The following is a 20441-nucleotide window of genomic DNA, read 5'->3' as shown; positions in this document are numbered from 1 at the left end:
ATGCAACGATGGCTATTCTGAGCCCCAAGACCCATGCAACAACGGCTTCGCTGAGCCCCAAGAACCATGCAGCAACAACTACGCCGAGCTCCAGGACCCATGCAACGTCGGCTCCGCCGAGATCCAAGACCCACGCAATAGCAGCTATGCTGAGTCCCAAGACCCATGTCTCAGCAGCTACGCTGAGCCCCAAGACCCATGCAACGACGGCTTCGCTCAGCCCCAAGAACCATGCAGCAACAACTATGCCGAGCTCCAGGACCCATGCAACGACGGCTCCACTGAGCCCAAAGACCCATGCAGCAACAGCTCCTCTGAATCCCAGGACCCAGGCAACAACGGCTCCGCCGAGCCCGAAGGCCCATTTAGGAACAGCTCTGCCAAGGTCCAGGACCCATCTAATGACGGCTCTGCTGAGCCCCAAGACCATGCAGCAACGTCTCAGCTGAAACCCGAGACCCTTGCAACAACAGGTCCTGCATCGACTCCTCTGAACCCTGACACCCATCGTTCCCACGGTTATGCAATACACGAATGTCCGCTGCTGTGCTGAGCAAACGCAATGAAGATCCACTCCTGTGTACTTGCCGCCTGCCTCGCTATACTTCGCAAGGGGTTCATGTCACAAAACTCTGCTGAGATGTAGTGAGCTTACATGCCCCTCGTCTCATTTCATTCCCGATGGCTACCCATTGCAGATCTTGATCAGGACACAATTAGGTTTCCTACCAAACAGAGTAAAAATCAGTTCTGAAAAAGACACTCCATATTCATGTTCAACTCTGCCTCAGATCCTCAGCTTTTCAATACCCATCACACTACATCTCATGCATCGCCTACTAGCCCACTCTTCATCTCAGACGAAGGGTTCCCATTACTCGTCACAGGTTCCAGACTCTTTTAAAATCTATCCTTGTCAAATCTGGTTCCAGCAGACCGCTACTCTGTGCATTCATTCAGGATAGGAGCTGCTACCACAGCCGCATGCATCGGCCTATCAGAGCAGCAATCAAAATACTGAGCCGTTGGTCCTCAGATGCCTATCAGTCCTACTGTACATCCACTCCAATCTAGTGGATCTACGATTTTGCTAAGCAGGCGCTAATGTATTTCGGTAGTGGCCTTCCTTTCTTCTCTTTTGGGGTGCAAGCATCCATCGCGATCTACACTTCAGGCATTCCAGGACTGCGGCCAGCTACCAAACACACTCTTAGCTTATACCCTCAGCATATTAATCATACCGACGAGCGAACTAGTGAAATGATGTTTTCTAAACAAAGTTCGGGAGGAGCCCTTAGGGATGATTGACAGCAATTAACTCACCTGTCTTCCGCCGCCAGGATATTTAAGCCGGCCTCCTTATCCATACGTCACACGCTGCAGCGCTCGCAAAATTATCCCTCCTTATCAGGGGGTGCAAGCGGCCATAGCTCTATCGCGATCTCCGCTTCAGGCATTCCAGGATCACTGCAAGCTACCATGCCAAACATGTGCTTAGCTTATACGCTTAGCATAGCAATCATACCGGCGGGCGGAATGGATGATCTCAAAACTGATACCAAAGGTGTCAGTGTCATCCATGCAAAACATTAGAAATTACACGATTACAATGGGAAACATAATTATGATAAAGATATTACGAAATACATCTCACAGTGAGTAGTTATTCACCATCATTTGCAAATTGGTAAATGACTGTTAAAAGTGATTAGATGAGAGGCACATATGGAGCACAGCTGAAGACGCACTGTCACAAAATGAGGGCTAAGCAGCAACTCTTCCGATAAATGTCCTTAGGTTTTTTATTCAGTCATTTGAACATTATTGTGTTGTTTTTTTCAGGATATGTTTTCGACGGTAACCTATTGTCAGTCAATAGTGAAAGTAACTGTGTAGGCCAGTGGTCCCCAAACTTTTTCTTCTCAGGGCCAGCTCACTAAGCCTGGCAATAAGAGGGCCAGAGACTCGGAGTATATCAGTAACCAAAAATAGCTTAGTGCTGTGAACAACAACAATCTACCTTAATTGAATATTCCATTACATTTAATCATAGGCTACTGCAATTTAATACCATCGTTAGCTGTGTTTACATTGCCATCATGCCATGTAAAATGTAGCTCAAATGAAATGAAATGAAATGAATACTAATAAAAAGAATTTAGCATTCCCAAAAGTATTAGCAGGGAGTCCCAAAAGTATATCTTATTTAAAATGAACTCTGAACTCTGTGTCTTTGCATACACAGCTCAAGTTGTGAACAAGCAATATCTTAAAGTTCTCAAACTATGAGAGTTTTATAAAGTGCTGGCAAAAACATCTGGAATGACCACCATTCTAACTTTCACTCACCTGATGAGAACTTTGTGAATTGTGAATTTGGATGAACATTTGAATGAGTGAATAAAAAATAGAAGTAGTTATCCCAGGAAGTCCCAGAAATATGACTTGAATAGAGGTTAGTTAGTTATTAACAATGAATTGATACACTTTTAGAATACTTTGAGCACTGATGCAGTCAGCATAGGCCTCTTACATTGTTTGCAGGTAGGCCTAGGCCGACATTTCATTCCGTTTTCGATGGTAAACGCGAAACAGCGCCAAAACAACCACCAGTGGACATAAAAGAGTATTACACGTGTACTGTTAAGACCCGCCATAGAGAATGAATGGGGGAAATTACGGATGTTATAGTTTGACGATGTATATATAAGTATATATACTTTTTTGATCCCGTGAGGGAAATTTGGTCTCTGCATTTAACCCAATCAGTGAAACACAAACAGCACACAGTGAACACACAGTGAGGTGAAGCACACACTAATCCCGGCGCAGTGAGCTGCCTGCTACAATGGCGACGCTCGGGGAGCAGTGAGGGGTTAGGTGCCTTGCTCAAGGGCACTTCAGCCGCAGCCCACTGGTCGGGGCTCGAACCGGCAACCCTCCAGTTACAAGTCCAGAGTGCTAACCAGTGGGCCACGGCTGCCCCACGACCCCCATGTCGTACTCCCCTGCGGGCCAGATGCTATATACCACGGACATGTTTTGGGGGGCCACCCAAAATGAGGTGGCGGGCCGTAGTTTGGGGACCACTGGTGTAGGCTATAACACAGCACAGTGAAGTTAGTTTCACTTTGCCAATGAGTTCAAATAATAGACATGTGCAGATGCGGGTAGGCTATATACTCTGCTAGGTTTTAGTAAAGCATGGTTTAGTTGAATATCTGTTCCATACGGTGCAAGCAGATTCCTTCAAATGCGCTCCTGACTACATACCGATGCGCTGTTTGAAGTTGCGCTGCTTGCTGTTAAAGGGTATGACAGATGTCATTCTCATTGGTTTAAATGATGTTACGCCCGTAAGTCGGTATATGGTTAAATGACTCATTACAGGCCGAATGAAGACTCTCTCGCCCGCCCCTACTGCACGTAGGAAGAATATCCCACTTGCAAGTTCAGTGTATCCTACCCGCCAACCTTCAGTCTCACAAAGTCTCAGACATCGCGAGAAACAGGATCAGTTTTTACATCCTGCATCCCCAGCACAGAGGCAGGCTAACGAAACGCTAGCGATTGTTGCAAACGTGTGTATAATTCCAGAGCCGGCGAAGAAGCAGTGAAAACCCTTGACGGAAGATGCAAAGAAAAGGAAAAGAGCTTCAGACCGAGCGAGGGCTCGCACGCGTATTGACACGTACAGACGGTAGGGGGAGCTTCGTAGAGAAAAAGCATCAGGCTTGCCTGGTATCCCTTTAAGAAACTTAGGAACGCTTTGTTGCTCCATCCACCCGACGTTTGATAACAAAACCACTCCCAATGTGGACTAGACCACTAAATCTAATTAAGCTTTTCGCCAGCCCATGTGTTTTAGACCGCGAAAATTGGACCCTTTGGCTTATGGTCATTTGAAATCAAAACCCATCTTACTGGCCTATAATTTAATAACATGCGCACACACACGCTGTGTGTTTGTCAGTGAGGTGGTATCTTGAAGTGTGTGATGGTTACAGTGCACAATGTAGTTTTATAATTTGGGCTGTCAATTGATTAAAAATGTAATCAAATTAATTACATACTCTGTGATTAATTAATCTAAATTAATCACATATATAATTTTTGCTGTGAAAGTATTGAATCATTCAATATAATCAGCATTAGTGACATTAAAGTTAAAAAACTCTTTTATTATTATTTTCACTGTTCAAATAATGGCCATAATAATCTATGATATGACCTAATATGCTGAGGAAATAATAATAATACGTTTTTTTTCACATACAAGGCATTTCAAGCCACAGATTTAACCTAGGGGACACAATGAAAAAAAATTAACACTTCCTTCAATGTCAACACTATTTCTTTGCATTATGTGCGACTTTAGAGTTGACGAACTCCGATGATATGCAAATTCCTTGTTGCAGAGGACTTTATTTTAATCAACACTTTATTTTTATCAACACCATCAGGCTGTTTTTTAAAAGTAAATGTTCCAATCAATGATCTAGGCAGCACATTTTCTTCTCTCGCCTTCATTTTACAGTCTAATGGTTACTGACTAGAACGGCGGGGGTCAAAGGTCATACGTAATCGATTAATCTGCGCTATTTTTTTTAATCAGTTATTTTTTCTCAAATTAATTAATCAAAATTAATCAGTTATTTTGACAGCCCTAGTTATAATACTTTGGAAGGTTGTTAGGTAGTTCCTAACCACAACACAACAAAGTTTCCATCTTATCCTGTGTATAACACAAAATACTGGATATAGAATATGCTTTACTGTAGGGCCTGTAGTTGGTTGGTAGGGTTTGTATTCGGTTTTCACTCTCAACTCATAAACACACTTATACCTTTGGACATCATAAAAGTGACTGAAATACTAACACATTTGTATGTATGAGGTCAAAGATGCACAATAATATTTCTGTATACAACACAACTGTTTTGCAAACAGTAAAAGCTGGTGATAGCTTTGTATTTTTTCACCTTATCACCTTAGCACAGCACAAAAAGGCCAACGGTCAGGGCAGAACTGAAGAACAGATGCAAATTCATGTCATATTCATATTTTGCATGTATCCATGATGCAATTTACTGACACAACCAATGGTTTCATCTAATAAAAGGTGGTCCTTTTGCTTGCCTCATAAAATTCACAAGAATAAAGAAGTCAGGTGAGTGTGCCATTGCTGATGCTTTGTTCAAACAGTGGACAAAGAGTCCAAGTATATGAGGGTGAGTGCAATTTTCTTTTACTAGAAATGCAGTGGAGCATATTATCATAGACTACATAATCCTTCATCTTTTCTGATACCAATCCATATATTACCTACAGGAAACTAACCTATCTGGCATCTGAAGAAAGACAATGGCCAACAGAACAGGTTTCTGTCCACTTACACACACAGATCTAATCTACTACTCACACATTTTTGGTATCACAGTGGATTGGATCATCTTCATCATCGGGCTGCCAGGAATCATCGCAGCCATTTATGCATTACGACACCTGGCCAGAGCAGACCATGTGACCCCTGTGTTTGTCATCAACCTCCTTATTTCAGACTTCATCCAAATAGTCATCACTGCTGTGTTTATCCTCAGCCGGTTCTTTGACAGTTCATTGCCTGTCTTTGTCATCCTGCGATGCGTCTCCAGGCTCATTGTGCGACTGGGGATCTCTGCCAGCTTGGGTTTCATGGTGTGTATCTCTATGGAGCGGTACCTCACCGTGGCCTGTCCCATATGGTACCGGAACCGTCGGTCTGTGAAGTCCTCTGTGATCATGGTGTGTGGTGTCTGGGCAGCTTGTGGGCTTTATGCCCTCCTGGATTTCACACTCGTACAGGATTTCAATGTGTCTCTGAAGATCTTGACAGTGATCCTTCTGACGCCAGCTCTCCCGCTGATGGTGTTCTGCCCACTCACCTACAGGGCTCTTCGCCACTGCAGGGCCATACGTCAAGACGAGCGCAGGAGGATTATAGGGACCCTTGCTCTAGTTCTAGTTCTATACATGTTCCTCTTCCTTCCATTCTGCACCAGGAACCTTTACTGCCTCCTGGCGGCCATCAGTAATCACAATACATGTCAGGACGACGTGTCACTCATGGTCACCAGTGCTGTGCTCTATCTAGGCCCCCTCGCGGATCCCTTCCTGTACATATTCATGAGACAGGATGTCAGGAGCACCCGGGGCGTCTCGCTGTGCACTGGGGGGCTTCTCAGACGAGTGGTCTGCAGTGGAAGAGCCAGAGGGTCTGAGGAAGAGTCCAGGAAAACAGCTGAGAGTTCTGTGAGGCCCATCCAGGATATGGGAAACCCACTGCAAGATATGGGCTGAGAGTGGAAGACTCATAACCTTTACATTTAAAGGCACCCTTAACAATATTTGCTCTCGGGGTCCCCCTCTGGTTGAGAAGTGGAATAATAAATAAACTAAATATGCGTCTTTTGCATGAATAGTATGAATAACGAAACTAGAAAGTTGCTAATCACCTACAGAGGGCCACTCAAACACTGGCACAAGTGCTGTTTGTCATGTTATGAGGTTATGTGCCATCAAATTGATTTTGGAAACGTTATAAATTAATAACATAATTAAAAGATTTTGAGGAATAAAAACAAGTCATATTTGTATGTCAACATTTAGTATAGTTATAGATACAAATCCCAAAGAGGGCTTTTTTTTTATGTTTTCACTCTCTTGCTTTTGATGTAATCCTTAAACATGCTAACTAAACAGGATGTGATGATTTCCTTTAGCTCAGATTGGACTTCAGGAGAAATCAGGATGAGGCCTTTCACTGAAGAACTCATCTCTAGTAAGAGGCTGTTTACAAACATAGTCCACAAAGTTCTAACGATGTCATTCTTGAACATGCTCCCAAGCTTTTTTTGGATGTTGCATTCATCAGGACAACTGTGTGTATAGGCCTACTGTATCTGTGGAATCATCTTCAGTTATGCATCAGAAAGAAATGCTAAGCTCGGATTTACAAAGGTCCTGTGCTGCAGAGCTGAATAAATGTTACATTTAAGTTATTTTGGGTCTGTTCAATGGTCATCTTGGTGTTTGAAATAAGGCGCACAAAAGGTGTGCACTGCAACAGTTTATGGTGAATAATGGATGACACACACACACACACACACACACACACATACATACACACACACACACACACACACACACACTATGTGTGTCAGCTATGAATTCCATAACTTTAGTGACACCAGTAATACTGTTAAGTTAATTCACCACTGACATGAAATGAAAACTACATTTGAAAAACAAAACAAAGCATAACATAGCAATGCTTTTAAGTAATCGGATTAATATATGTCACTATATTTCTATCTAGTGGGATATAGGTGTGGAGAAGTGAAGTCGCACTGTGGTCTCTAGAATGTTTGTCAGCTGCGTCTTGTTACGCTTTTTAACGACTACCCAAACACAGTAGGCTACTCCGCAAAGTCGCACAGGGCTAAATCGGTGCAGACTAGACGGAATCACGAGTGCAGAGAGACACAGCAGGGTAATAGTGAATGATTTAATTACACCGTACTGGATAACTGTCTTAAAGCCAGTTCATGAGCAAATGCATGTTCTTGACTGCTCAAGCCACTGACATTGTTCCACAGTATCCCTGTGACTACCGTCACGGTCATTATCGGGGAAGAATGTCCGGATTGGACAAAGAGACAGATGGACAGACACCCATCGCTGCCGCAGAGCACCCAACGCAGGCTTCAGCCGACATGCAGGCCGCTTTCACTAAATACAAAGAGAGAAGAACGGGAGGGGAGGGGTAGGGGATGACAGGAAGGCGAGAATCCAATTCTTTTTCAATACCGCATATAGGCTGCGATCAGCCCCGCGCCCCCGCCTCCTTTTCTCTCTTTGAGTAAGCTACTCGGTGAACAATGGCCCGGTGTAATTACGTGTAGCCTATATGAACATTTATTTCCTAGTTTAAACGACGTTACAAGTAAATAATTTAGTGTATAACGTTTCGCCTTGCAGTCAAATACGGCTGCGCATCTTTGTGGCTCAATGCCGAAAAAGGCGATGTTGATGTCCCGACAGGAAGGCTGTCCGTCTGATATCCTATCCTATAATTTCAGAAAGAACTATCAAACATCATCGAGTTTTATATGGTGAGTACAACGCGACAATAAGTATTCATATACGCACAATAACTTTGGTTAATTTACCAAATCAGCGTCGTGTTAGCGGTCATAAAAATATGAATCATAACTTGTTATGATCATAGCGCGCGACTCAACAGGTCCCTTGTACAGTAGCGGGGCAGCCGAAGTTATCGCGTGCGTTACGCTGACGCAATTATGATATTCAATGTGTTTAGTTGTACGGTTCGCCATAGGACAGAAAAAAGACCTGGGTGGCGAAAATGATTCGTCAGAATAGGCTACAGACGTAAAATATTTGTAGGGATTAGGGGCAATAGTAATCGTAAAAATAACCATGAAATATATTTTTTTGACTGTATGTGTCGGACTGGCTGTGGCTACATCTGTTATTTCTTTGATTTTGTTAAAGGTTAATCTAAGGGCAGACAACACAATAACATTATTTTGACACGAGAGTCTTAAATCAAGCGTTTAGACGTTACACGTGCATTTACGCAAGCATATTAAACAATATACCCACTATATGGTTACAATTTACTGATGGGACACACCTTATAAGGGCAGGTTCCCAGCAAAATTGAATGCACATGTAGTGTGTTCATGTTAATGTTGGTTTCACCCAACAGATTGGCTTCTCCACTGTCTTAGGTGGTGTAAGTAATAATTGCATATGTGTGTGTGTGTGTGTGTGTGTGTTGTGGTAGGCATTTGTTTATAATTTGTTTATAATTTCATTTATTTCTTCAGTATAAAAAGTCTGTCTGCATGAGGAGCATTTGTTTGAGATTAATGAATGACACACTATAATTACAGAAAAACAACCAATCAGCCAAAAACCTTAATTCAGTTATCAGACATTTATTTGATCCCTATCATTACCATATCAAAGTCAAAGGAAGGATGTTGTTTTTTTATGGTAGAAGAATTCAAATCTACTAATGACCAAACTCATCAAGATCTCATGGTGAGAATATGTCTTGATGCTTTTTTTATTTATTGCCTTTTGAAAGACCAAGGAGTCCAGCTACAGGACTAAAACATCTGCTCTCTCTCTCTCTCACACACACACACACACACACACTTTCTGTCTCTCTCTCTCTCACACACACACACACACACACACACATCCAAACACACACACACACACACACACACACACACACACACATCCAAACTCACACACACACACATCCACACACACACACACACACACACACACACACACACACACACACACACATCCAAACACTCTCACACACACACATCCAAACACACCAAACACACACACACACACACACACACACACACACACACACACACACACACACACACACACACACATCCAAACTCACACACACACACATCCAAACACACACACACACACACACACACATCCAAACACACACCACACACACACACACACACACACACACACACACACACACACACTCAGTTTGTCTCCCTTGCCAGTCTCTTCTTTAGGAGGTTTATAAATTGCATCAATAACTTCAACTCCAGTGGTGCACTTTGGGATAATCTTTGCTATCGGTAGAAGCACTTTTACAAAATATAGGCCTTATGACACACACACACACACACACACACACACACACACACACACACACACACACACACACACACACACACGCACACAGGTTAAGATTAACCTTTACTGTGTGATCACTGAGTGATCTAATGCAGTTTTAACATGCGTCATTTTATGTTTCGTGGCGTAATCTGTCCGATTGAACTATGTTATATTATCAACAAAAACGGATTTAAGGTCTATGCTGTACTCCTGAAAGAGGTCATTCTGTGTATGTATGTGGGTGTTTGAGAGAGAGAGGGAGAGTAAGGGAGAGAGAGGGAAAGAGAGAGGGAAGAGTAAAATAGTTTTCTACTAGATTTTGCAGCGGATTGAATGAGGTGAAGAGAGGACTTTTGGTTGAAGGCTTTGGGTACATGTCTCTGAGGAGGTGGTGTCCGTCGCCATTTGAATGCAAATGTGGAGGGAGAACAAGGAGACTGTGTGCTATGTCCGTGTGTGACTGTGTGTGTGTGTATGTGTGTGTGTGTGTGTAAGAGAGGGAGAGAGAGAGATTGAATAAGAAGAAAAGAAGAAATAACTTGCCACACATTCAGACACGTTTCCTCTTGTTTACTGGTAGTCGGTAGTCGGACGTACTTTTAGACACTGCTTAGATTCAAGATGTGTCTCTACAACACCTCAGATAAATTGTTTTTGGGACTGAAAAAAAAAGATCTAGCTAGATCCGTTTAAGAGAAGCGATGCTCTTTTAACCAGTGATCCAAGTTCTCATTAACCATCTGAAGCATGTCGCGCCGGAAACAGAAACGACCACAGCAGCTTATGAATTCCTCTCCATGGAGCTCAGGGATGCACGGGCATGGTGAGAAAGTGATGTTCATGTTGTCTTACAGCGTTTCGCAGCTCACAGTGGGAGTCAGCTCCCTTGATTTCAAGAGTTTTGGCTATAGTTTTCATGTTTGATATAAAAATTGGGTGTATTACACTGTACATGACAATGTTGATGCCGCACTCTAGAAAAGGCTACAAGGAACATTTCATATATCCAATCATAGTCTTGAACATACTGAAGTACTAAGTAGGTAACAGGTCAGGCAAAGATTTAAGACTGCTGATTCAAAGATAGGTTACCTGACTGCAAATAGTAGCCTGGCTCAATGCAGTTATTTTCTTCTTTGCCCAGTCAGTGGAGTGTGACGAATGGAGTAGCCGTGCCTGTTTTTAAATATCTCATTAGGAGGTTCCTTCGTCATTGGCTCTTCTAAGTTGCTTCTCATGTTTCGAGGCTCAGGTGCTTAGACCACCCAGGTGGTGGGGGTATTTAGACATGGCGATATTTGGTGAAAGAGAAGGCATGGAAAGAGGAAAAGAACTTAGTTGATTCTAGACTGCTGACTGATAAATGACTGTGCTGAGAGAGCAAGAAAGATGGTCTGTGTAAAACTGTCCAATTGCAAGGAAGAGGGACACTTGAAATGTAACTGAAATAGCGCTAGATCTCATTGTGCTCCTGCACTTTGTGGACAAGCACTCAGGCATGGCCACCGCAAGGAAGTCTCCCTCTTTCTCTCTTTCTGTCTGTCTCTCTCTGAGTCTTGGACCATGACCATAGTTCTGGCAGTAGCTAGGCATGTGCAGGTACAGGAAATTCTTTGAAAGCATTCATCTATAAATGAACTTTGAAAATGACTTGTGTCTGAGATCTTTTGCCATGAAAGACGGACTGTATATATATGTATTTGAATGCTCTTTTTGCTGTGTGAATGTCAACATTTTCAAAAAAAGACCTCACTGTTGAGATGTTCAGTTCCTTTAACCAATCATAGTCTCCTTACAGTGTCCAACACCTCATCGATAGGCTGACCTCTGACTCCTTACAGGGTTAGGAGGGAAGGTGAGTGGTTAGAAGAGGGGCCCAGCCCACAGAGGGTCTGTGTCTCGGTGTTTTGGGGCCGGATGGGGAGGGGAAGGGGGTTAAGAAGGTTTAGTGGATTCTGTGGGAAGGGCCATTGTCCTCTGGCATGTGTTGCTGTGGCAACAAGGTTGGCTGTAAGTGGTGTATAAAGTGTTTTGAGTGAGTGCAAGGATGGGATTTCAGAGGAGCTGGGATAAAGGGATAAAGACTGGCTGTATGTAAGGAAGAGCCGAAAGCCAGAGTGCCTAATTATTTTTAAAACAGTGAATGCCTTGTAATGAGCGATGGCAGTTCTCACAATTGTATCTCTTGGAGTTTGGAGCACTTAGGATATCCTGTCAAACCAGAATGTGCTACATTTGTAAAGATGCATTTTCAAGCACATTCAATCATGTCATAGAAAACAGTTGGATACTTCAATACCGAAGAGTTTTTCTGAACTCTCAGAACTAGCAAACACAACCATGCTTTGCTACTAATCATGAAATGAATACACACAACTTGTGGTAATTATTCCAGTCTGCCCATAATGCAAACTATAAGCAGTACTTCATCATCATGTTGTGTTTCTACTAATCACTGTGTTTAAAAAACTTCCTCTTTGGTTTCTCAGAAAAGACGTTTGCAGTGAGGTCATTCAACACAACCCTTGCCACAGACTCTTCCTCATTTGCCACCTCCTCCTCATCTTGGAGCTGCCAGCCCCCCCTGGCTTCCCACCCTCCCAGCAAAGGGCCTCTCATCTCCTCCCTGCCCGGTGACAGCTCCGCATCAGCCGCCTACTCCGGCCGTCCCAAGCCCAAAGGCTCCCCTACGTCCCGTGTAGGCTCCCACCACCACGGCCATCCATTACTGGACATTCCTCCACCTCACCTGTCCTACCCCGCCCAGACCCCTACGCCAGCCCCGTCCACACAGAGCCACTGTCCTCGCTTCCTCATGGCGTCTCCCAAGCTTGGCGTGTCGGCGACCACCACCTCGTCTTCCTCGTCTTCCTCCTCGGCCGCTCCGCTCTGCCCGCCACCGCACCCCCCCACCGGCAGTCCCAGCCCAGTGCCCGAGGGACCCCCTAGCCCGGTGACCCCCGACCCCAGCCCTGGCGCTGTGCCCCCCGGCCCGCCGCGCGCCCACCTCAGCATCGCCGTGATCCTGGAGGAGCTGCACGTGCTCCAACAGCGACAGATCCACCAGATGCAGATGACCGAGGAGATCTGCCGGCAGGTGCTGCGCCTGGGCGGCGCGTCCTGTGCCTGGGACTCCCTGCCGCTCCTCCTACCCCCACTGCCCCAGCTGTGCCTGGAGGGCTCCAAGAGCGGCTCTAGGCCGTCGTCCCAGCCCGCCCCCGCCCCTGCCCCGACGCCAGCCTCCGTGCCCCCTCTCCTTGCCTGCTTCTCGTCGCTGCTCCCGCCCCAGGCCGTGTCCAAACCGCCGAAGCCCACGCACCCATTCTCTCAAGTTCTCCGCCCTCACAAATCCCAGCTGGACAGCTCAGTTATCGGAGGAGGCACAGACAACCAGACGTACCCAGTCTCCAGTGCCCGCTCCTCATCCTCTTCCTCGTCCACCTCCTTCAGTGCTTCCAACTCCGCCGGTTCTGGCTACCCTTTGTCCCTGGGTCTGCCTGGGCGTACTATGCATGAGAAATCTACCAATGCCCTGTCAGCAAGTGGACTCAGCGGGCTCGCGGCTCTTTCCCATCCAGCCCTGCCGGCCGCCGCAGCCCAAGGTGCGCCCCTACCGGAACCGAACGCGTCCGCCGCCCTGGCGCTCGGGTCCGCATCGTCATTCTTGGGGCGCCTGCACCACACCTGCCGGTTCTGCGGCAAGCAGTTCAGCAGTGACTCGTCGCTTCAGATCCACCTGCGCTCACACACTGGCGAGCGTCCGTACCAGTGTCCAGTGTGCCTGAGCCGCTTCACCACACGCGGCAACCTCAAGGTGCACTTCCTGCGCCATCGCGAGCAGAATCCTGAGCTCTCGCTCTCTCTGCTGCCACCGGCTCTCTTCAGCGCAGGCGGCGCCGGCGAGCACAGCCAGCCCCTGGGTTCCAGCACCGGGGGAACCGCTGCCGCGGCCGCCGCTCATCGCCAGCGGAAGAGACAGGCGGAGGACGAGCTGTTCGGCGACAGTCTGGACATCGGCGCATCTGGTGGTGCGAACGCAGGAGGAGGAGGAGGAGGAGGAGGAGGGAGGAGGAGGAGGGGGGGTCATCCCAGCGCACCCCACCCTCATCCCTCCCGCTGCCCCCTAGCGTGGACATCGCCCTAATCTCGACGGCTCACTCGCTCATACAACTCAACCGGGCCGCAGCAGCCGCCGCCGCCGCTGCCGCCTCCATGTCCTCGGAACGCAGTGCGCAGGCGCCTTCCTCCTCCTCATCGTCTTCCTCCTCCTCCTTGGCCACCACCTCCTCCACCTCCTCGCTGGCCTCCTCTCTGATGTCTGTTCCTGCCACCTCTGCGTCTTCCTCCATCGCGGGGCTCCTCAAGGGCGCCAAGCAGCAGCGGTTTGACGAGAACACTCCGCCGCTCCCGACGCTGCTCCCACACTCGGCCTACTCTCAGCTGGCCCACCTTCCCAAACTCCTGTTCCCCGGTGCCTCCACTCACCACCACCCTGCCCTGGGGCTCCTACGATCCCCAGCCTCCTCCCTGGCTGCCTCCCAGCATTCCTCCTCCTCTTCCACCTCCTCCTCCTCTCAACAGCTGCAGCAGCTCAACTTCCCCTTCTCCTCCTTCCCAAAGGCTGCAGCCTCGTCGGCCGCCTCCGGCAGCCCGTCCACCTCTACCCTGACCTCCGACACCTCCAAGCTGCAGAGGCTGGTGGAGAAGCTGGAGAAGGAGCCGCCGAGTCCGTCCCACTGGTTGTCTTCCACGGGGGAGGCACTGGGCGGCAGCAGTAGCAGCAGCAGTAGCATGAGCATGACCTCGGCCACAGCCCTCGCCACCTCCAGTAGTTACATGATGTCCAGCGCTTCCGGGGCCACCCATGGCCACAACTCCTCTCCATCCTCTTCTTCCTCCTCTTCCTCCTCCACCATGCTGACACCAGCATCCACCTTCACCAGGGAGATGCTGGCCGCGCTGGGCATAACGACTGGCAGGCCGTCCGGTTTGGCCGGCATACTGATGCCCAACCTGGGGATGATGAGCGCAGCCGCCGCCCTGGCGCCCAACCAGTGTGGCATCTGTTTGCGGGTGCTGAGCTGCCCACGGGCACTCCGCCTGCACCAGGCCACGCACCTGGGCGAGCGGCCCTTCCCCTGCAAGCTGTGCGGACGCTCGTTCTCCACCAAGGGCAGCCTCAGGGCACACCTGGCCACACACCACGCGCGCCCGCCCAACGCTCGCGCCCAGAATTCGTGCCCGCTGTGCCAGCGCAAGTTCACCAACGCCCTGGTGCTCCAGCACCACATCCGCATGCACCTGGGTGGCCAGCTGCCACCAGAGGGCGAGGGAGAGCTGAACTCAGAAGCCACGGAGCCGGATTCCTTCTCTTTGTTCCAGGAGTCGGAGAGCGGCGCCAGCACCATGGGGCCCAGAGCGGTCAGTTCCGTTTCCTCGGGTGGCGAATTGAAGAGCACAGACCATGGCCAGAGCACAGAGTGTAGCACATCTGTGAGCAGCTCTGTGTCTCTATCTGTCGGCGGCGGTATCAGTGGGGTGTCCCTGTCCACTGCAGGCAGCCCCAGACGGCCTTACAGCCCTGACCCGGTCCCACCCTCCGACCTCAGCCCTGACCCCAACCTAAACCCCGCCACTCACGTTCCCCCGTCAGGCAGCGTGGAACCGCCTGTCCTGAGTGCCAGCGTTCCACCACCGCCACTCCTGCCACCCAAGCCTCTCTCCCCGTCTCCTACTCCTGCCGCTGCTGCTTCTCCAGAATGTTCTACCCTCGGTGACCCTCACGTGGAAAACCCTGTCGCCGCAACCCCGGCCAGAAGCGCCACCTCTGCCCCGTGCTCCCCCGTGGTGACCAAACCCAGCAGTCCTCTGAGTCTACTCGGGGACAATGACAATGACCTGAGCGATCCCCCATCGTTCCTCTCCTTGTTTCCAGCTGGCAGCAGGTCAGATCTGGAGAGTCTTCCAAGCATGTCTTCAGCACAGAGTTCTTCAGCACAGCCCCCGCCTCAGTCCAGTGCCAGCTCTCCACCTTACTCGATGCCAACCTTGGGCACTGCGAATCAAACTAGCTCACTCGATGTGGACTTGGGTGATGCCCAGCCTGAGAGAGCCTGCAGCCCAGAACCCAGTGAGGAAAGCAAGGTGGAGGGGCCTTCCTGTTCAACACCAAAGATCTCCCAAATGGTGACCACCAGCCTGGATGGGGGCAACCAGCCAGTGCCAATGCTGGACACTGTGGACAAGGACAGAGTTGAACCTCCTCAAGAGGCCTCAGAGCAAGCGCTCAAACAGCTGATAGGGTTGAGGATGGAGAGCTTCTCCTCTCCTCCTCCTCCTCCTGTGAAGGATGAAATGATGGATCCTGGGAAAAAAGCGGGTCCCGAGCAGGAACAGGCGGAGACGGTGATGCCCATCAGCCTTGCACCGACTCTGCCACACCCTGCAGCGCGGCCAGAGAAGAAGACTTACTGCTGCTCTGAATGCGGGAAGGAGTACGCCAGCCGCAGTGGTCTGAAGGTGAGAGAATACTACAGAACTCAAAGACAAATACTGTATATACTCAATATTATACAGTATGTAATGATAAGAAGCTACATGTGAATAGAGGTTTTTTTAAGTTTTAGTCAGTACAGTTTTTATTGAAAAGACATTGCATTACATCCATGTGGTAAACATATGTCACTTTTTTGTCTAATTGACACAGGGCCACATGAAACACCATGGTGGAGCAGTTGTCAAGCCTACACGCACCCCTGCAAGATCTACGCGCTTCAGTTCCGAGCGTCACACTGCCACCTCCATGTCCTCTCCCCTTCCTGCCCCGCCAGCTACCGCCACCCGGGCATCCGTCAACTTCTGGAACCAGTACCAGGCCTTCCTCAATACCAACAGTGGAACCCCAGCCGATGACACGTCTCCCGGCCTTGTCAGTCAGAGCCAAGGGGGGTTGGAGATGCCTCAGTTAGCCGATTCTCCAATCAGGTCGCAGCTGATGATGGAAATGGCTTCAGGGATTGGCTCCTTGGAGAAGGAGGATGAAACGGATGAGTGAGGTGATTTACAGACCAGTGTTCTGGTGCTTTTAAACAGTTCTATGCCTTTAGACAAAAAAATGTACATTTATGTTTTCATATAGTTTCACTTCTTGTCAGTCTTTTTGCTAGTCTATGAGTCATTGGCTTGATTTGTTGGTTGTTTAATGTGATGGTTGTGCTGTTTTTTCTTTCCTCAAAGAGGACAACTTGGGAAAAAAATATAGCCTAAATGTAGCATACAAACTCTTTACATGATTTGACAGCATTAAAATATTTTGACCCGGTTTTAAAAGACATGTTTTAAAGAAAAAAATGGTGAGCTAGCAAAACCTGAAAATCAGGAAAGCATCTTCTTCAACAAAAGTAGAAAAAATTAGAAAATCTGTTAAGACGTGAAGAAATAACAGGGAAAAGACTAGGGGTCTCTAAACTTTGTACATATGACCCAACGCTTCAGATATTTGTGACTGGCTCATGTATTACTGTGCAGTTATTAAATTGTGTCAATATGACTTACATTTTATCCTCCTTACACTAATAAACTAAAGAAGGCCCACCTTTCTCAGCAGAGTATTAAGTTAAATTAATAACTAACGGTAGCCATTTGTGAATTGTTTGGCTGTAATGTTTACTGTTTGGATCCACAGTGCCGTATGTTGTCTGTTTTTTCAGTTTTAGTTCCTCTAAATGGAGCTATTTTTTGTTACTGTTTTATCTTTTCAAACCAGTAAATCAGACATATTAGTCTGTACCTTTCGTGAGTTGTTATTTCAGTGTATGCTCAAAACTGAAGAGTAAAATAAAAGTTTGGTAATGATACCATTATCTGAAGGTACGGTCTTACTTTTTACCCCACCTCATTGTCTGCAGTAAACAAATCAACAAATAGTGGCTTTGTGGTTTGTCATGAAGGTTTGTGTGTGTGTGTGTGTGTGTGTGTGTGTGTGTGTGTGTGGCACACTACCCTCTCAGGCCTCTTCACATATAGGCTTCACTAATCCCGGGTCTTTCCTAACACAATTAACCGTCCCTGCCTTCTTCTGTGTCTGACACACCAAGCGCAATGAAGAGGAATGACAAATAGGCAGAGCAAGGCCAGATGGCCCCACACTGGCTACTAATCTGCAAAGCCATGACAACCAGCACAGTCATGCAGTGGTGTACTGTTGCTGTGATTGTGTGTGTTTTGTGTATGTGTGTGTATGTGTGTGTTTTGTGTGTGTGTGTGTCTGTGTGTGTTTCTGTCTGTCTGTATGGGTAAGAGAATGTGACAGGATGAGTTGGTATGTCTGTCTATACAGACTTCAAAAGTCAATTTCTCAAAGAAAAGACTATTGTGTGGCACAAAACAATGTTCCTCAGCAAGGCTGAAAATATTTACACAAAATGAGTAAGGCATGTGTGATATGGTAACATAGGACTTCATGGGACACAATCATGCACAACTTTGCTAAATTGCTACTATTCTTTTGAATAACTCGAGTTGTACTACTCAAAACAGTGGTAATTGTGCTTCTGTCTACGCCAGATGACTGTACCACATATCACTGAAAAACAGAGAGAAATAAAACGGTGGACTGTCGAGTTGGAAGGAAGCAGAAGTGGGCAGCTGATGGCCGCCATCGTTATGAATGGTTTCCGCCTGATTCTTACTCACACTCACACCAAACCACAGCACTCTTGGTCATCACCAAACCGCATGTGAAAACTGTGTGTGTGGCGTGACACTCAATGTCTTGTGATGTCAGTTTGTTTTCCTTTCAACTTATTCTTTTGTAGTTGAGCGATGTGTGTGTGCGGGCCATCAGAAGAAAGGGTTGTTTCCTATTTTTACCACTGGGAGTCTCTGTTGAGCCTTGGGAAATTGCTTCAATGGAAACAACAGAGAGTGGCAATATAGGCAAGTGTGGATGTGGGACCTGTGGGACCTATTGGTAGGTACCAATCATGGGTTGCCAGCATTTAATCAAGAAATCCTCACTCCGCATTATATTATTCATATACTCCCATTTTCAACTTTCTCATGGTCTCTCCTTAAGTAGATGGCAAAAATGATATCTGCTTTTCATTCAACTAGTGACAGGCCCAGCGCTTGAAGAGGTGGGTGGTGAGGGGTAAATGTGCAGTATCAAGAGTTACAACATTAGTAATGTTTCTTTGTGTTATGTTCAAAGCATGTGATTCCCTCTGCCCCCAACGAAAATGCTCATTCTAACAATGCAATACAAAAAAGTGTCCTGTTGGAAATCCCCAATGCCCCTGTCTGTCACTGAACTCTGCAGCCCTGTACAACTGCCCTGCCTATGTAAGTGTTATCTGCATTTTCCCAATCCAGCATGTACAGAATGCTTAGGCCTACGAGGTTATCATAATTATGTTAGGTATACATATGTGCTATTGCTTAAAACCTAGCCTACACTTTTTTAATCATTCAAAATAATCTTTGTTATTCAAAACAATTGTGTTCTGTATTCTTTGCACCATAATGCATAATATGACCATAATGTAATATATTCCAAAATAACCCCTTTACTTAAATGCCTACAGATGAAAACCATATAGACTGTATAAATAAAAGATGAAAACAAGTGGGAGGCATAGGGTTTCTGTTCCATGCTTTGTTTGTATAATGGGATATCAGGTTTGGTCTTTCCCCTGAATGTGACCAGGTTGGCTAGCGCTGAAATCATCCTTGAAGTAGCTTCTAGCCTGGAACTCTCATGCTGCTAGAGCAGAGTTGGAAACATCAGAGTGCCAACAGCATGAGAGAGTGCAGATTCTTGGAGCTTGTTCCCTGCCTCATCTGTGCAGGGTGGGTCACTGTCCAAAAGGTATTTCTGGTATTTACAAGCCTCTCTCTCTCTCACAACAGGGAACACTTACTTGCCTGCATCAAGCATGTTGTTTAGGCCTACTTATTTAAAAATACTGCCGGGAACCGTGAAGTTAGTCATAAACTGTAGGAAAGCCTCCAGAATGATTCCATCATTAGAGAAAGGATGACAAGAAACCTTCACATTATGGATTAAAAGTGACATTAAGAAGTAGGCTATATTTGAATGTCTAGTCCATAGTCCAACAAAGTCTAACTTGGTGTGCGGAAAGAATGCCTATTAATCTTTTCATGAGCAGGCGAGCCAAAAACAAGGTTGATATCAAGGACGTTTGGCTAAGCGAAGGGAGGAGGGATGGACTAAACATTAGGGGGAGGGCTTTGGTCTCTGGAAAAGGAATAACGGCCTCTAGGGACCATCAACCTACCACGTCTGCAGCTGAGAGGTCTTGAGTGGAGCATCAACACAGCCAAGCACATGACCGAAGGAGAAGATCAGGATCAGGAACAAAGACGGAAAGAAATTACGAAGATACGGAATGAGAAGCGTTTGGTTTAAAGACCAGTCGGAAAAGTAATAAGTGGAACCGACATAGTCGCTTAGCAGAGTTGTCAAACCGTTATTCATCTTAAGTTTAGAATAGACAGGATCAACTCCAGTGCCCTTGGATGCAGTAGCCTAGCCTATTTATAAATATATTGCAAATGCACATGCCTATGTTTATTCCTTAAAGTGGATGCAACCATTTGGCCACTGTAATAACTTCATTTCTTACCACATTTTAGTTGCTGCAATGTTCTGACAAACAGAGAAAAAGTCGGACCGAAAGAAGAAA

At 46.8% G+C, this 20441-nt stretch overlaps 2 protein-coding genes and 1 long non-coding RNA gene across 3 annotated transcripts; 2 read left to right on the top strand and 1 right to left on the bottom strand.

Moving 5' to 3' along the window:
* Window positions 1-5364: 5364 nt before the first annotated feature.
* Window positions 5365-6339, top strand: LOC125302194 (mas-related G-protein coupled receptor member A6-like). The gene has a single exon (XM_048255311.1). The coding sequence runs from the start codon at window positions 5365-5367 to the stop codon at window positions 6337-6339; it is 975 nt and encodes a 324-aa protein (XP_048111268.1).
* A 3596-nt stretch (window positions 6340-9935) lies between these two features.
* sall2 (spalt-like transcription factor 2) lies at window positions 9936-17660 on the top strand. The gene is made up of 4 exons (XM_048255008.1): window positions 9936-10558; window positions 12225-13771; window positions 13813-16254; window positions 16442-17660. The coding sequence occupies exons 1-4, from the start codon at window positions 10483-10485 to the stop codon at window positions 16787-16789; spliced, it is 4413 nt and encodes a 1470-aa protein (XP_048110965.1). The 5' UTR covers window positions 9936-10482; the 3' UTR covers window positions 16790-17660.
* LOC125302076 lies at window positions 16687-20436 on the bottom strand. Its single transcript, XR_007194828.1, has 3 exons — window positions 20382-20436; window positions 20034-20053; window positions 16687-16758 (listed from the first exon to the last, which is right to left on the bottom strand). It is a non-coding gene; the product is annotated as an uncharacterized LOC125302076 (long non-coding RNA).
* Between the last annotated feature and the right edge of the window lie 5 nt (window positions 20437-20441).

The sequence above is a fragment of the Alosa alosa genome, chromosome 1 (genome assembly GCF_017589495.1).
Source record: "Alosa alosa isolate M-15738 ecotype Scorff River chromosome 1, AALO_Geno_1.1, whole genome shotgun sequence".
Taxonomy (NCBI): Eukaryota; Metazoa; Chordata; class Actinopteri; order Clupeiformes; family Clupeidae; genus Alosa; species Alosa alosa.
This window is presented reverse-complemented; position numbering and strand designations above follow the sequence as displayed.

Bases quoted from the DNA above. Each gene is read 5' to 3' on its own strand.
- LOC125302194 (XM_048255311.1), top strand. From the start codon at position 5,365: ATGGCCAACAGAACAGGTTTCTGTCCACTTACACACACAGATCTAATC.
- sall2 (XM_048255008.1), top strand. From the start codon at position 10,483: ATGTCGCGCCGGAAACAGAAACGACCACAGCAGCTTATGAATTCCTCT. The intron at 10,559-12,224 runs GTGAGAAAGTGA...TTGGTTTCTCAG, and splicing joins CTCAGGGATGCACGGGCATG to AAAAGACGTTTGCAGTGAGG. The intron at 16,255-16,441 runs GTGAGAGAATAC...TAATTGACACAG, and splicing joins CCAGCCGCAGTGGTCTGAAG to GGCCACATGAAACACCATGG.